Below are 16581 nucleotides of genomic sequence, written 5' to 3' on the forward strand. Positions count from 1 at the left end.
TAATGCAATAGGAAATCGTCTTGGAGGCACTGTCTAGGCATAAATGTACAAGGTGAATAGTAATTACCTGATTGTGATTCACATGCATGGTGTTAGAACCAAAGTGTCTGGCCAAAATGTCTTTCAGTAACCCAACATACATAAAAGCAAACCCTGAGTCCCCAGGAATAATCTGTTAGTAAACTCCAGAGGTTGAGTTAGCCTTGTGCACATTTGGGCTAGCAGAATAGCAGATACATACAAAATATGAATACAGGTAATGAGTGGACCTGGACATTAGGAAACACTGTATTGTCAATTATGTGCTATTTTAATGAGCTCAGCATTCATACACCATATTGAAAAATAGTTACGGTGTAGCAGAAGTACTCCAACTGTGATCAATTGGAGTGCTTCCAGTCCCCGGGTTATTTATTGCAGGTTCAGGGAGAACTGATGGGTTAAAGATGCTTTCTGTGCTCATTACCATCTGAAAATATTATGTTCTTCATACAAGCAATTGCTGTAGTGCCCCAGGGAAGTGTGCGATTGGGCTGGGAGGGCCTATTTCTCTTCGGTAAGAACACTTTGGAAAGCTGCTGTTCTGTATGTCCATGTTGTTTATATTAGGTTATAGATGAATGGTTACGCATCGTTTTTTTTTTATGCCAGTGCTTCATGAAACAATCTAGGAAGCATTAAAACATGCTGGGTTTAAGCATTAAAAATAGTTGTTCATTTAATTTAGAAACAAACAAAATAGTTTCTCTTACACCCAATAATTAACACTGCAGAATTAGCCTTGAGGTGAGTACTGAGACTGCTTCTTTAGCAAGCTTTATTGAAAAAAGAAACTGGGAAGTAAATTCTAGTAAGTACCTATTTTATATGTAGTGGCAGCTAAAAATATGGTTATTTCTGTTCTTCGAGTAAATGGGACTCCACTGAAAGCCAATATACCTGAACCTGACTCACTCCTCTCCATGGAGAGATCCTCTAATTCAGCAGCAGTGACTGCTGCTCTGAACATCCACATGTGACTGTTTTGAAACCAGTAGCTTTCTCAAGGTGTGCTGGCAAAAGCAGAGGGAACAAAATGAAATGTGGTTGATGGTACTTACATTAAACTTAAAGATGACAAGATGCATTTTCCTGCATGGAAAGGAGAAGTGTCTATCCCTTGCAATGTAGCAGTTTAATTCCTTTGATCATGTGGGTATACCATGCTCCGTGGTTTGTGTGCATAACTATTGGGATTGTGTTCTTTTTTAGGTATCAGCCTCTTTAAGATGGTGACAGATCCATGTACTGGTACATGGCTGTTCTCATATACCGTTTAAAGATCATGGCCAGCACGATGAAAGTTTTTGTGATCCTCCTTTGGACAGCAAACTTCATTCAGCCAAACATACCTCAGGCTGCAGGAGGTAAGGCATTTTCCTTCTACCAGTGTGTAGCTTTAGCAGCGGTGGGCTCCTCTACCTGTTGATCAGATGCACTCTTCTACACATGACTAAAACAGTCCATGGCATGCCATATGAGTACAGGGCCACAGATGAGTGTGCTGTGTTAACGTGCTTCCTGGGACAGTTTACTCTGTCTGTTAAATTGCTCCCAGATAGTGCCTGAGGACTGTTTTACTTTGAGAGAGAAGAACCATGAGGCACGTAGATAAAACTTGTGTCATGGCACTTGGCCTCTAGGCTAGACAGTAGTTCCTGGCCTGGTTTATTCAACAATTTAATCCAGCCAGGGCAAAGGCATTATTCCAGATAGCAATTTTACCTCCAGGAACAAAACTGCAGTTTGTTGCAGAAATCTGGTGACACAAAGAATTTCTGGCATAATCGTGGTGTATCAACAGCCTTAATGGGGATGTTTTTTCTGGGCATCTGAAAAAAAGGAGCATTTTAAGGGAAGCAGTTCAGTGTGGTTTGTGTTGGGGTTTTCTGAGGGGGTTTTCTGAGCCTCTATGAGGCAGTTTTCCTAGTGCAAGGCACATGCTTGAAAATGGAACTAGTGAGCATCAAAGGTTGAAACCATGGGAAAAGTGGGGATTGATGTCCTTTAGCTGCATTGGAGATGGCAATTAAGAGAGGGCAGGCTCTGAAGAAGTCTAGAAATGGAGGGGAGGAGATTGATTTTTTCATTGCCTTGCTATTTATATGCTAACAAATTCCCCCAGCATGAGATCTTCCTCATTTCCATATGCGCTCCAGGAATCCCTCTTGCCCTGTCATTTTAAATTATCATTCCCATCTTTCTATGTTTTCTTCCATTTATGCTTAATTCCTCTGTTTATAATGTTGTTTCTTATCTCACATATAATTTCTTGTGGCCATCAGCTTTCTCTTAGAAAGCCCCCATGTTATGGTCTTCTGCAAGCTTATGTAGGTGAGAATTGTTCGTACAATTGATCCCTCTATCAGCCCCGTTTCAGTACAGATGCCTCATGTCTATGTGGATATGAGGATCAAGTTGAAAAACCTACACCTAATTCACAAACCAATTGTGAGTTTCAAGTTGAAACTGTTACAAAAAATAATTTTTAAGCTAAATTTTGAGTAAACTCTTATTTGATAAAGTTTTGGTTGTTATTTAAAGGTATTTTTCAAACATTAGAAACTTTTTATAAGAAGGTGTTGAGAGAATATAATATTGAAATGAAATCATTAGCTTGTATTATAAGCTTGTATTGCTTACTGCTTGTAAAGCCCTTATTCTAAACAATTCACCGGATTACTATGTAATGAATACTTTTCTCCCTTACAGTTCAGGTTTTCCCACCTGTTAACTTCACCCTTACAGTCTCTGCATTAGCACAAGTACTTTTACAGTGGAAACCAAACCCTAATCAAGAACAAAAAAACTACACTATTAGATATGATGTGAAAATCCTAAGCCCAGTGCCTGAAGAGGTAAGATAAAAAATATGTCCACTATCCTAAGAAGGTAAAATTCATGTTGAGTTAAACATATTGCACCAAACCTGGGTTCAGTACACGTGATGTGTCTCTTGAATAATTAGGATATCAAATCATTTATTCTCTTATATCATAAATATATACTTTGAGCATTGGAGAGATTCCCTTTCAGCTATGCTTACAGTATAGCTCTGCTGGGACAAGGCTTAGCCTGGGTATTGTCAGTCTGAGTCTGCAGCGTTTATCTTGGGGGAAAGATGGATACAGGTTTTAAGTGATAGTGCTCCCTGTTCAAGTCAGCTCACTTAATTCACATTAATGCCAGGGTATCATTAAAATGTCAGATCATGTTTCATCACAGCTGTATGCCATTAACAAATTTTGGTAAGATAAGGTTCCTGCTGTCTGAAATGAGAAACTTTAGACACTTGTGTGGATTATTTGTACTCTCTAGCTGTACGCACTTAACGTAACCAGCCAAAGTAGCTGGCTGGTTTGCCTCTTTGCAAAGTCCAGATGAGTCTTTACAGGTCCCTTAATTTGGCTTCCATCACATGTGATGCTTATTTGATATTTCAAGTATGATACAAAGAAGACTTACAGTATCCGAACAGCTGCACTTCACAACGGTTTCTCAGCACACATTCGGACGTTACTTCTCCATAATGACCTTCAGATGAGAAGTGACTGGGTGAAGGAAAATCTCTCGCCTCCACCAGGTAAGAAGAAATGCAGGGGAGGTCTGAATTTTTTATTCTGCCCCAGTCTGTGGATTAGACATCAAAAATGACAGGTTTAATACTTGAAAAATACAGCATTTCCCCTTCTGCCTGCCACACTGATCTTACAAAATTATTTAGGCTAGGCCTTTATCTACTGCTATGGAGCCTGGAGTACAATCTGGAGGTGCAGAACATGGATAACCCATATAAAATTTTATATTAATTCCTTGCTGAGGTTAACATAACCTACTTTCATACACTCTAGGATTTTAAAAGACCATATTGCCTTGATGCACATGAAATATGTAATGGCGTTGTGTGGTACAGCTTTACTGTTTGGGAATCTTCATCCATCCATAACTGACAGACCTGTGTGATAAGGAAGAGAACTGGATACAATAGACATAGGAATAATGGACCAAAGGCTGTAGTCAAAGTGTTTTAGCAAAATGAATTTCTTACGACTTTTGTAGTAAGATTTTTCTTACTGCTTTACAATTCCTTGATGCTGTAGGTGCTCCAGAGACATCTGTCACCAATTTGTCCTGTGTTACTCGCATCAGCATTTCTAGTACCGTTTCTCTCCATTGCACTTGGCTTCCTGGCCAAGAAGCACCAGAAGATACCAAGTACTTCCTATTTTACAGGTTGGTGTTTTCTCCTATCTAAGTCAGTGATTAATTTATTTAAGACCATCACGCCTGACAAGTATTTTAATTCAGGTATGAGATGTATACTGAAGAGTGTCAAGATTATATAAAAGACAAGTGGAACAGGAATACTGAGTGCAGATTTTCAGTGACTCATATTGATCCCGAAGAGGTTGATAATCTCATTGTAATACACATTAACGGTTCTAGCAAATATGCTGCAATCAAGCCTTTTCAGCAGCTGTTTAACCAAAATGCTATTGGTGAGTAAAAATACATTTAAAAAAATACTTGAAAATGTCTAGCAGGATTCTGAAAAGATCTTTGTGATAATATTTCTGGATTGGATGATTCTTGATGCAGGGGAGAATATGTGCTGGCATTGCGTAGACATCTTAATGAAATTCTAAGAGATTATAAGACAGAAATGGATGGTTATAACTAAGTTTGATTTTACCTTCAAGTACAGTTTTTACTACCTTTTATTTCACAGTCATTCTTTAAAAGGAAAAAGACATATGGTGCTGAAGATAACCATGTCCTTTTAAAAAAAGGCGATAGTGTTGAATGAAAGGTAGTATCAGCCGTGACTCTCCCGTCATCTTTCATCTACCCAAATAATTTCTTTTCCTTCATTAGTTCTATGCCTTTCACATTTTTGTTAACAGATAAGATTTCTCCTTTTCATGGCTTCATTAAGATAAAACAATTGGCATACTTTCTTCTTAGAAATCATCCCCCTAATAGCTGCTGATGCATTGCTTTGAATTTGTTTCAGTTTTCAATAACTTGCCTAGTTGCATCTTTTAAGTTTTTCTAACTGTTCTATCATTAATTTAATGCTTTTGTGAAAAGTAATTTAATAAATTCTCTCCCCCACCAGTAATCTAGCTTCCCAAAACTTCTAAATGGATTTTAAAAACTGCTTTCTCTTAACTGCTTTCTGCAATGTAGTTATTCCTCCTAAATCCTTATCTTCTCTGTCCAAAAGGTAAAATAAATTCAAGGATTATAGGTCCTACTTGGAAACACTTATCAGGTTGTAAAATGCTCCAGTTGCTAGCATTTAAACTTGGCTCTAAATAAATAACTTACCAGTACAGTTTTCTTTTTATAGAGAAAGTGAATGTTCCCAGAAATGTCACTGTATTCTTAGAGCAAAATGATCTCCTGGCTACATGGGAGAAGCCAATTTCTCCTTTCCCTAAAGAATGCTTTGAATATGAATTTTACCTCTTCAACTTGAAGTCAGGTAACAAGCAGGTAATTGCTTCTCTGATGCCCGAGTGTTACATAGCATTCTCTCTCTGAGCTGACTGTCTTATATAGCTAGAATTTGCCTTTACGCAACCTGGTCAAAAAGTCTTTGTATTCGTGGATGTGTTACAAAGTCTTGTAAATTTTCATGTTTTCCCTCTTCTCCCACAAACTATCCCCCAAGAGACTTAGGAAAGCAGGACAAAATTTGGAGTTACTCAGTTTTATGCATCTGGGTTCAGAACAGTAAGAGAATGGACAATAGTGAAAATTCAGCATGAAGTATCTTAAGGAAGAATGCAAAATGAGGTATCTCTCAAGAATTTACCCTGAAATATTAGTGTATTATGAGAGAAATCACACCTTCTTATTGCAAAAGCAACGACAGATGCTCAGTTAATCTAGCAAAAGAGTTTAAACAAAATAGAAAGATAAACACGATGAAAGTTTGTTTTCTGATTTGCTTAGTCTGAAGTAATCTGTAACAGTATGATATTGTTTTCCTAACAGATACTGAAAATACCTGTGAATGAATTCAGATTACGGATTGATGTTACCAGCAGGTATTCCATACAAATAAGAGCTAATCATCACATATGTTGTACAAGAGGGTTTTGGAGTGATTGGAGTGAAATTATTTATGTTGGTAAGAATGACATGTTTCTGTCTTTAGTGAATATTATTACAGCAAATGCTGCCTAATCATGAGCCTGCATACCGCCAACTAAATTTAATAGAAGCCAGGAGAATAAGTATTTGAAGAAACTGACTTGTGAAATCCAAGGGGAGTTAAATTTGTGTTCCATTAAAGAAAAAAAAACTCCCCTTTTGGATGTATGGAGGACTTTTTAGACTGTTTCGGTTTTACATGCTTATGTTTTCAGAGACTGCTTTAAACTAGCTTAAGTAAGTCTTAAATTCTAGATAAGGTCTTTTAGATGAATTACTTCTTTAGTTTTTACATGCATTTCCCTGGCATGCATCTTGATGTTCATGCTGGAAGTTAGTATGAGTGATCATGTCAACAACTACTGTACTGGAGCTATCTGAATTCTTAAATGTTGGGGGAAAAAAGGAGCATGGTTTTAGCATCTTAGGAGCATGATCATTTGCTCCACTTTGTTCTGTATTTCCTGCTTGCTGAACATGTTTTTCTGGAAATAACAGTTTCCTTATCAAGACACACTATCAACTGTTTTTTCTTAGACATCCTCCTTTGCTCTTATCTTTTGAGTTTCTTAATTTCCTGGTTTTCACTTAAAAAAAAAAGTCCCTTATGCTCTGCTGTTGACTGTAATTTTCCCTCATATCTACTTGCTAGTGAATGCAAAGCTGCCGGTGTTTTGCCTCCTTACTCTAACATATCCCCTTGACCTTCCCACCTGGCTCCATGGCACTGACAAGCCCTTGGGAAGAGAGGCTCAGCAACCTGACCACTGACCCAGGGCAGGGGCAGGGGGCTGACCAAACATCTCATTAATTAGGAAAACTGGGCCTGTTTATTGGCCTTATGCATCTATCTGGGAAGTATTTTGATGAGACTAACTTTAAGACCAGCAGACCTCTTCTGAGTCCGTATCCTGAGAAAAACACTGGCCTAGACTCTGCATCCTGTAGCTTCGCTAAAAACTGAAGCACAATTCTGAATCCTTCACTCAGGCCTCGGCAATCAAACCCTGGGAAATGTAGACACATGCTGCCAAAGTGGGTGTTGTAGAATTGCACCTCGATACCAGCTGTCTCAGAACCATTGCAGTCGAACAAAGCTAGATAAGAAAAAATCAGTGCGGATGAGTGAGTGGGACGGTTTTCTCTTACAGAAAGGGGTTTTTAGAGGCTTCTTGTGAGTACGTCTCCTAGAGAAGCCCCAGGAGAAGCATGCTGGGCAGGTCTCCAGAGCCACAGTGCAGTGTCTGCAATTCTTTCACACTCTGAGTTGCAGTGAGCATTGCCTGACCATACCTTTCCGAGGCCATTGCTAACTGATGACATAAGATAGAAAAGACTTAGGACCCTTCTATTTTTGGTTTGGAAAATTGATACTTTTCCCACCTGTCATGCTGGATAGCTTAAAATTGGTTTATGGACTTAACCACTTTGCACAGTTTGCTGCCCCAGACTTACACAAAGCACAACTCATTGACAATTACATCCTAAATCTCATTTTCTAGAAAGAAAAGTGGTAACCCTGAAGACAAAATAAACCACCCTAACCTGTTTTTAATTACAAGGTTGAAGGTTGACTGTGTGCCCCATCAGGGTACTGTGGAAGTGCAGGATGGATCACACAGGCCTGCTCGTAGTGTCATCCACACGCTGCTCTCTGGACTGCTGTGCAACCACAACCATCAGAAGAGACAGCAGGCTCAGCTGCTCATTTCTCAGAGACAAATCTGTCCACAATTGAATATTGTTTTGTCTACAGCAGCAGTAAACCCAACACTCCTTCTGCTGGCTGATTTATGTCCTTTCAATTACCCAGTAATGGCAGTGCTGACACCTTGATGCATACAAGAGGTAGTTATCATATAACTCGGCAGCCTTTTGGAAATGCACTTCAATGTAAATGTTTTGGTTGTATTGCATAATGTGGCACCGAATAATGGCTCTGGCCACTGAGCAATGCCTTTTTAAAACAGAAACACTGACCTTGATAGAAATATCTGTGTCTGCTCACAGGCAGACACAGTAGAGAATTTCTCCCTGAGAAAACGTATCAGCAACCAGCTCTCAAGGAGCATAGGGTGTTCATTGTCTTCTTTACAGGCAAGTTTAGGAAGCTAGAGAAATACAGTTCCTGGCTAGAAAGGATTAACAGAAACTGAATAATGGTTTAATGGAAAACAAATAGTTTGTGCCTGAGATTATTAACAAACAGTGTCTTTGTGGAGTACCAGTTGAGTACTCACTCCATGGTATTGTGTGTCTTGGGACAGCAGCTAATGGACTGTATCGACCTTCTGGTGGGCCTCACTGCTCATGCTTCTTGGCTTTTTTTTTCCTTCATGTCAAAGTGAAATAAATGTATTGTTGAAACTAGAAAGTCAGTTTAATGGAAATTGTTTGTGACGTCTGCCTTTTATTTCTAATTCCAGATAGCAGGTCTTCACTGATTGCATGTTAATTTGTGATCTGAATATAATCACATAAAACAGCTGATGAAATATTTTGTAAGAGTGTGCTTAAAATAATCTGCACTAAAATATTTTTTTTTTCCTTTGAAATTCAGGGCAAAACAAACTGGAGAGTTCCACAGTCTGGATTCTTGCTGTGCTTTGTGTGTCCACATGCTGCACGTTCCTGCTTATTGCTATAATATGCAAAACGTAAGTATCATCGTCTTGTGTTTAATTACCGAATAACTAAGCACTAGGTGCTTTACAAGTGTGTGCGGATGTTACCACCTTCAATTCATATTCAATAATAATATTCAATAACATTGGTGGAGTATCAGAGTTATTCGATTTAATCTTCAACAACAAAACCATATACTGATTGAGGTGAATTTGTTAAAAATCTATTTGTCCTGATCTCATTTATTCACTTAAATGGATCTGGTTGGGTCAATGATTTCCCATTTCTGCATCTTTCATGGCTAAAATGTACAGAGCAGTGTTTTCTTAGTCTTGTCTAGCTCAGCGCGCAGATGTGCTCTGGGCATGGGGTCTGAATTTCAGCTGACGTCAAGGAGTAGATGCTCTGAAGAGGTAAAAATTAAGTGCTTTTGTGCTTGCAGCTCCTCCTGACCTTTAACAGGAGCAAGTGCATTAAACTATTGGTTGCTTTGTGGTTTTGAATTATTTGTTTAGTTTATTTTTAATGACTACAGAGGCTATGGGTGCCTTGCAGTAAAAACAGATGTCATGTGGCCAAACTTCTCAAAATGGGCTGTGAAGAAACCAGATATCCTTTGGATTTCTGTAGCTGTGACTAGTCAAATCAAATGAATTAAGGAATGAATCTAATTACAAGCTTCTCCCGTGAAACATGCAACAAGCAGCAATTACCAGTCCACAGTAAATACAGCTCCCAGTACTGAAAGTGCTGTCCTTGACTCTGCTAATTTCTTATTAATTTCTTTAACGCCTTTTAATTTATTGGTCATCTTGATGTGCTCTTGGCTATTTTCCTTTCCATACCACATTTCCTTTATCACATAAAGGTCTTGTCTACAGGAATGTTACATTAGAATAGCTACTATTAACTCTCCCTCAAATGTCTGTTGTCTATGATAACCTGTTCTTAGGTCAATTTAATTAGCATAGCAAGTCTCAATAAGCCATCATTTTTGGAACAAGACAGATTAACTCCCCAGAGAGTTTGTTCATGTTGTGAGTCATACACACTTACTCCCAGCTATGCAGCCCTGATGCATTGGTGGAAATCTCCAAACCACTCTTACTCACATCACTGATTCTTTTATAGATTGACCTGTCCGTATAGCTGTAGGTCCTTCACTGCTCCGGTATCATCTTTGTCAGCTCTCTTCTCTCTCTTTGGGACAGCAAAACACCAATACCAGTTAGTTCCAACACCAGTTAGTAGCAGTCATACTACTCCATGTTTTCCTGTGGAGTACTGCAAGTATTTGGATGTTAAGCAGTTTTCCCCTGCAGAGTTCCTGAAACAGAAACAGGGAGAGAAATAGGTACTGGGGAAGACTTCTGCTCAAGGACCAGCTTGAATATGCTGCACTAACACATTTCATGAACTTTAATACATTAGGCAAATTTAAGATGGCTTTTCAAGGTCCAGCTGCTTGACTGGTTACTTCTAAGAGTTTCTCTCTGCCTGGCTTGTGTATAATTCCCTAGCACCCAAAAGCTTATGACATTTCATCTTTGCCCAGTGTGATTAACATTTTATCTGCCTGCTGCACTAAATTTCCTGAAGTTGCTAGCTTTACTCCACTTCAAGATGCTTCTTGCTCAGAGTCCTTGCCACTTCTCTAATACCTCAGCCTGCCCTGGGAGAAGATGGGAAATGTAAGATGAAACACGGTGCTTAGCCTGCTCATTTGGTTTATCTGCAGATATTTATAAAAGAAAAATAGAACAGGTTCCCTAGATCACAGTTTCATTGGTACTCTCAGTTTTTACTGCTTTTGAAAATTCATAAAGTGCACCATGCAATTCAAGCACAGAATAATTTCAAATTTTATACAATTTAAAGCCATTATAAGTAATTCCATTATAGCAAAGAGTTCTATAAATTTCTCTTTGTACTTCCTGGTGATTGCAGGCATCAGACATACAGAACACTATTTGGAAGAAATGCTACAAAGCAAGGTAGCCATTTAGGACTGTTTGGATAGTCTTTTCCATTCACTTCCTTGCAGTAGCTGAGGGGGTTACTGTCTTGATAAAAAGCATAACTGAATGTTTTCCTGGTTTGACCTCTGTCTTTATGAATGAACGTCATCTGTACTTCCTTAGGCTGTGCCTTGGAATACCATTTTCTACTGGAAGTGAGCCTACAGGAGGATGTAGTTAATAACTTGCTCCCAGCTGCTCTCCACTTAATTGACGTGAGGACAGTCAGTAGCCCTGCATAACCTGAAATCAATGTGGTCATCCTGACCTCCACCAGGTCCCCTCTCTCTTCTGCAGCCCACATCCAGCAGCCAGCAGCCACCCGCTATGGGAAATCATTTGGAAAATGTCATGGGAATCTTAGAGGAGGCAAGATACTAGAAAAGGCACTCTGATGTCCTGTGGAAACAAATGTTTTATCAATCTCATTGTAGCGGTTAGAAAAGGAAAAAGAAGAACCTGTTCTCCTACCTGCTTCTCTTTGGCCTTTTCACGTCACAGCCTGTGGGAAAGGTGGCAGATTTCAGAGAGATACAGCACAGAAACTGGAGGCTTGAAACATTCAGTTGAGGCATAAGGGTCCTGTGGGGTGTTTCCAAATCCTGAAGGTCCAAATAGTGCTAATGGAAAGGGCCGTGCTCTAACCTGTGAAGAGACAACCAGAGTTACCTGGAATGCATTTTGAGACAAGATATTTAATCACATAACTCCAACTTTTTAGTGTCCTACAAAAAAGAACAGGACCATTCTAAGGGCACCACTGTCACCATCCCACCAACACCTCGCTGCAAAGACTCTTGCAATGGAGGGGCAAGCAGCCCTCACGAACACGAGTGTCCTGCTTCATTTCTGTTGGGCATTTGTGCACCCCTCCCTAAGTGTTTCTATTGCAGAAGCAAAGTATAACTTATGCATTTTGCTGGCGCAATAAATAATTTTGATATGGCTCCATCAAAATCTTCTATTGACAAACAGCATAACTAGAAACATGACAATTCCAAAAACCCCAAATCTTGTTGGTTGCCCTACACAACAAAAGCAAAATTTGATGTGTCCTCACATCAAAATCACACTCAGAGCTGAAATAAGGTGAAATCATGTGGCCTCCACGGCCTTACCTCTGAGAGGCTTGGGAGACCCAATCTTGGGCAGGAGCTGTGAAGACAACAGTGCTTGCAAAGCTACGATCAGAAAGACCAACCCTTAGCAGGAAAGCTGTGAAGAGTAGATATCCTGAGTCATACCAGCAGCCACCTTACTGTCCCAGTCTGCTGCCAGTGACTGCACAGCCTGACTCGTCTTCTGCAGCCAGCAATGGTTGGACTGCGTTCAGCATTTCAACAAAAGGGATGCAAATGTCTCCTAGAAACAACTCACACCTGCTTTTCCTCCCCATATTCCCATTTCTGGCTGTACACCTGAGTCACAAACTCGTGCAGAAATGGAGACACATCCTGTAGCTTGCTTGGTCATGTCTGTTGTGTGAGCAGTGGTATGGCCCTTCCTTCACCTAAAAATTAAGCATTAATGTCTCCTTCAGGGCAGCAGCATCTCAGACAGGAAGGTTTAGCTCCAAACTGATAGTAAGAAAATATTATTTCTCCTCACTTCCCTGGTGAGGAGGAATAATAGGGTAAAAAAGGCTTGACAGAACTCAGCTTTTGAAGGAAGAATAGTTGTAAGACCATAAGCATTGAAATAACCAGACATCAGTCAGGAGAGTTGTTACAAAATAAACCAGGTATACGGGGCTTTGAGCAGCCTGGTTTAGTGAAGAGTGTCCTTGCCCATAGCAGCGGGTTTGAACTGAGTGATCTTTAAGGTCCCTTCCAACCCAAACCATTCTGTGGTCTGTCCCTGGTCCCAACAGATAGAGCTCCACACCTTGGCCACATCTCTGCTTCATGGATGAAATATAATCTCCACTCACTACAAGTTCCCGTTAAAATCTGGTGCTATTTAGATATCATGCTATCCAGAAGTAGAGATAGTGAATGTTTTTGGCAACTGAAATGTAAAATCTGTACTCTGGAATATATCAAAGACATGAAAAAGTTCATTCTGCAGTACTTACTATCACAAAAATACATATGCCTGGATGCTTGAGCCAGACTAAAGCATGTCAGGCAGGGAAGGAGTATCTCAAAGGGTGTTAGCAAGATGAATTATTACACCACTAGGCAGAACCATTTATTGTCAGTCATCTCTGATCCCATTCCTTGCCTCCTCCTTGTTCTCTCGGCACACCGTTATTTGCAGTTGCCCTCCTACCACCAGACACAGGCAGATTATGTCTAGAAACCAAAGGCTGAGCAAGAGGCAGCCTGTCTTGACTGTCCAAACAAGATACATGGCAACGCAGCCCTTGGGAAGAACATGAGCATGAACATGCAGATCAGAGTAATTAATTTCTCTCCAAGACAGACCTGTTGCTGGCTGGTAAAAAACATGGCAGTGCCCTGTGGATCAGACATCCTGGCTTTTGGCTGCAGCTGTGATGGGAGAGGCTGATGGGAGGAGAGACTTATCTTGCCTCATCTTTGTCATCTGCATGTCCCCAGGGTCCAGAAGTGTCCTGTGAGGAACAGCACACCTGCCCAGTCCTCAGGGTTTCTGCTGGTGGATCATTATCCATTACTTTGACCCCTTCTGAACCTGCTGCTGCCATCAGATGCTGATGACTGACTGCAAGGCAGGCAGGAGGGCTGGTGGTGAGAAGGAACAAGCCTTCTCATGGGGCTAAACATATGCTGCTTGTTGGATATGTCATGCATCAGAAAAAGCAATTCTTTCACATCATTACTGTTTTTTGCAGAAACCACGTATGGAGTAAACTCTTTCCACCAATTCCAACACCCAGCAACAAATTCAGAGACCCCTTCCCAAACAACTATGAGGTAAAATAACAATTTAGTCACTCTTTTTTCTTTTTTACTACCAGGAATGCTGTGTTTGTGTGCCACTCTTTCCCTGGAAGGCTGGGACCGTGTAGACCGTGACTGCTCAGTTAAAGCCTTTGACCTCTTAGAATCTCTAATGTCCATACTAGATGTGGACTACGCTGTCAGATGTGTTGTGCAAAACATGCCAAGTGGGAAATTCAGTTAATGTAATGACACGCACAGCCTGACTATAACATAGAGTTAGCCATTGAATTTAGCAATCTGTGAGGCTGTTCTTGCAATCATTAACTGCTGTGGTCGGTTCTCACTTAGCTATGTGGCCACCTCTTCTGCAGAGGGCAGGTCCCAGTCTGCAGTAGCTCTGCAGCTGGCTTTGTTTGTAGATGAAATGTTTTGGGGAGGGTTAACAATGAACAAAAGGGTTAAGTGCTTTTCTAATATGCAATGAATTTCAGGCGCATGGTGTGGGTATGGTTTTGCCTTCTGTATGGAAATGCAGTTGCTCCTTCCACTGAGCACAGCCAGGCAGATAACTCTGCCTTGGACTGGAGGTTGACACCTGGAGAGCTGATTTATTTTGTGAAACCTAACAATGGGCAATGTTGTGGTCCTACTGTTAAGCTGATCTTAAGCCTTATTTTGTTCTCTGTTACTTCCTGATAAATACATTTGCCTTACAGATAAGATAAAACTCCTCATTGTCTGCTCAAGGGAAGTGCTTCTCAGTAGCTTGATTTTAATTTGTCCCCTTAGAATAAGGATTTGATTTTTTGTGTATTGTTCTTATTCCATGGGCTGGTCAGGAAAACAGGCTTAAAAGATTATCATATAATATTTGTTTTTAATTAAAACCACTGGTGTAAAGTAACATGACTTAGGGTATCACAAATAAGAATATGAGAAATAGCAAATAGTAACACTGCAGCTAGAATATATGAGCATGCAAAGGCTGTTTCTCATTATCAAAAGCAGCTTTGCCTTGTTTTTGACTGTCTCTTTATTTAGAGCTAGCTCAGCGCAGGTAGGTGATACTGGCTTGAGGCTTTCTACTGGCACCATAGCTGCACGGGCAGTGACACTAGCAAGAAGAGGTGAGGACATGGCTCTGGTGTCTCTGCTGAGATCACCAGGAAAGTGAACCTTCAGCAGCTGTTTGCTGTAGGCATTCAGTTCCTCAATTTGCAGTGTAAACAGCTGGACAACGTGACGAAAGTCCTGCACAGTGATGGCAGTGTGGCCCTTGAAACTGTGCTTAGCCCTGAGGAGCAGCTCTGCCTCCCGCTGAGCTATTGCTTTCTGCTTCCTTCTGTGAGTCACCCTATCTCTGCACACTTGTTTGTGCACCCCACTCAGAAATCACTGAAACATCCCTGTGTTATCAGCACTGTTTCCATCACAGATCCAAAACACAGCCCATACTAGCTACTACAAAGAATATTAATTCTATCCCAGACAAAACCAGCACAACCTCCCTGTTCACCAGCTAACGGCAGCGTTTGCTTTCCAGAGAGCACGTACCTGCACCAGTGAGACAGAGACTGAATTCAGTAGCTTTGCTGAAGATCTCTACTGCAATGCCCTTGATGACTCTGTCTTCTGAGAGTCTGCAGGGCTGGTGAGGCTGGTGGCTCTGGCACGTCGCTGGAGTGGACTTCATGTCACCTCTGCTGCAGCGATGCTTCCTGCAGGACAGGAGGACTTGCTTCCACAAGGTGCCTTGTGTTATGATAAGCTACTCAACAAAATGTCCCAGTTTGTACAGTTTGCACAACAAAGTAGGCATTTTTAATATCTTGGTTTCCCTGGGGCTTAAGCATCCCCACCTTTGGCTGTGTGAAGCTGGTGGGTGCTGTGAGACCCCGACTTCAGTATGAAATGAGAGCTTCACTTGTGTTCCTCACACTCCTTTCTGAATGAGGGAATGTCTCTGGAGTGGTGGGCTTTGAAAGAGCGGCTGTCTGCCTCCCTGGCTTGTCACTCATCTTCAGTCCAAGGCTCTTCTTGCCTTTGACATGAGCTGGCAGCATCTACAAAAGGACAAGAAGAGATTGTGCTTCCTGGCACAAGAGATTAAAGCTGAAGGGGAGAAAAAAAAAAGAAACAGAAAACAAAAAAGGCACAGACTGTAAAACTTCCGGAATTGCACCTACAAAACAAAACACAGCCTGGGAGTGCAGAGTTTTCAACTGTACAGCAATTAAGGAAATGTGCCAAGGACTTCTCAGTGCTCTTAAAGAGGCTGAGCTGCAAGGAGCTGGGCTTTCACAGCTTCAGCGGCTTTCAGGTGATTTTGAAATCCAAACCCAGTATTGGTACTGGTTTTCTTCACTGCTTTTCCATCTTCAGTGAACAGGGTTTGGACAGTGTCAGTTTCTGTTGGTGGTTTATTTACTTATCTTGTGTCCTTCACTGAGTAAGTTACCAAATAAACCTCCTGCCTCAAACCTCAGGCTTCAACCTTTCTGGCTCTCCTCTTCTTGTGAAGTCCCTGCTACTTCCAAGCAACCTCCTGCCTCTTGAGCTGGGCAGTGGTGATGTTTAACCCATTAACAAATTAGAAAGAGAAAGATTTGACCCAGCAAGTAAATTGTTTGGGAAAGTGCCTAAGGAAATGGAGTTCCTAGGTACTACAGACTAGAAGTAATGAATGAGCCAGCTCTCATCTGTGTGAAATAACATGGCTCCATCAAAATTAATGTAGCTCATTAACAGAACAATGTTTGTGCCTCAGATGTCTCTCCTGTATTGTGATTTTAATGGATTTGAGGAGCCCAGCTTTAACAATTCAAAATCAGAATTTCATTAGTAAAATCCTAAAAAATGAGACTAAAGTG

The 16581-nt window shown here is 40.8% G+C and overlaps 1 protein-coding gene across 1 annotated transcript; it reads left to right on the forward strand.

Moving 5' to 3' along the window:
- Positions 1–1294: 1294 nt before the first annotated feature.
- IL5RA (interleukin 5 receptor subunit alpha) lies at positions 1295–15857 on the forward strand. Its single transcript, XM_065687334.1, has 10 exons — positions 1295–1406; positions 2752–2897; positions 3484–3622; positions 4140–4272; positions 4348–4538; positions 5393–5538; positions 6043–6178; positions 8762–8858; positions 13660–13741; positions 15255–15857. The coding sequence occupies exons 1-10, from the start codon at positions 1295–1297 to the stop codon at positions 15345–15347; spliced, it is 1275 nt and encodes a 424-aa protein (XP_065543406.1). The 3' UTR covers positions 15348–15857.
- The last annotated feature ends 724 nt before the right edge of the window (positions 15858–16581 follow it).

This window comes from Lathamus discolor, chromosome 7 (assembly GCF_037157495.1).
Source record: "Lathamus discolor isolate bLatDis1 chromosome 7, bLatDis1.hap1, whole genome shotgun sequence".
Lineage (NCBI taxonomy): Eukaryota > Metazoa > Chordata > Aves > Psittaciformes > Psittacidae > Lathamus > Lathamus discolor.

Bases quoted from the DNA above. Each gene is read 5' to 3' on its own strand.
- IL5RA (XM_065687334.1), top strand. From the start codon at position 1,295: ATGGCTGTTCTCATATACCGTTTAAAGATCATGGCCAGCACGATGAAA. The intron at 2,898-3,483 runs GTAAGATAAAAA...TGATATTTCAAG, and splicing joins TAAGCCCAGTGCCTGAAGAG to TATGATACAAAGAAGACTTA. The intron at 5,539-6,042 runs GTAATTGCTTCT...TTTTCCTAACAG, and splicing joins TGAAGTCAGGTAACAAGCAG to ATACTGAAAATACCTGTGAA.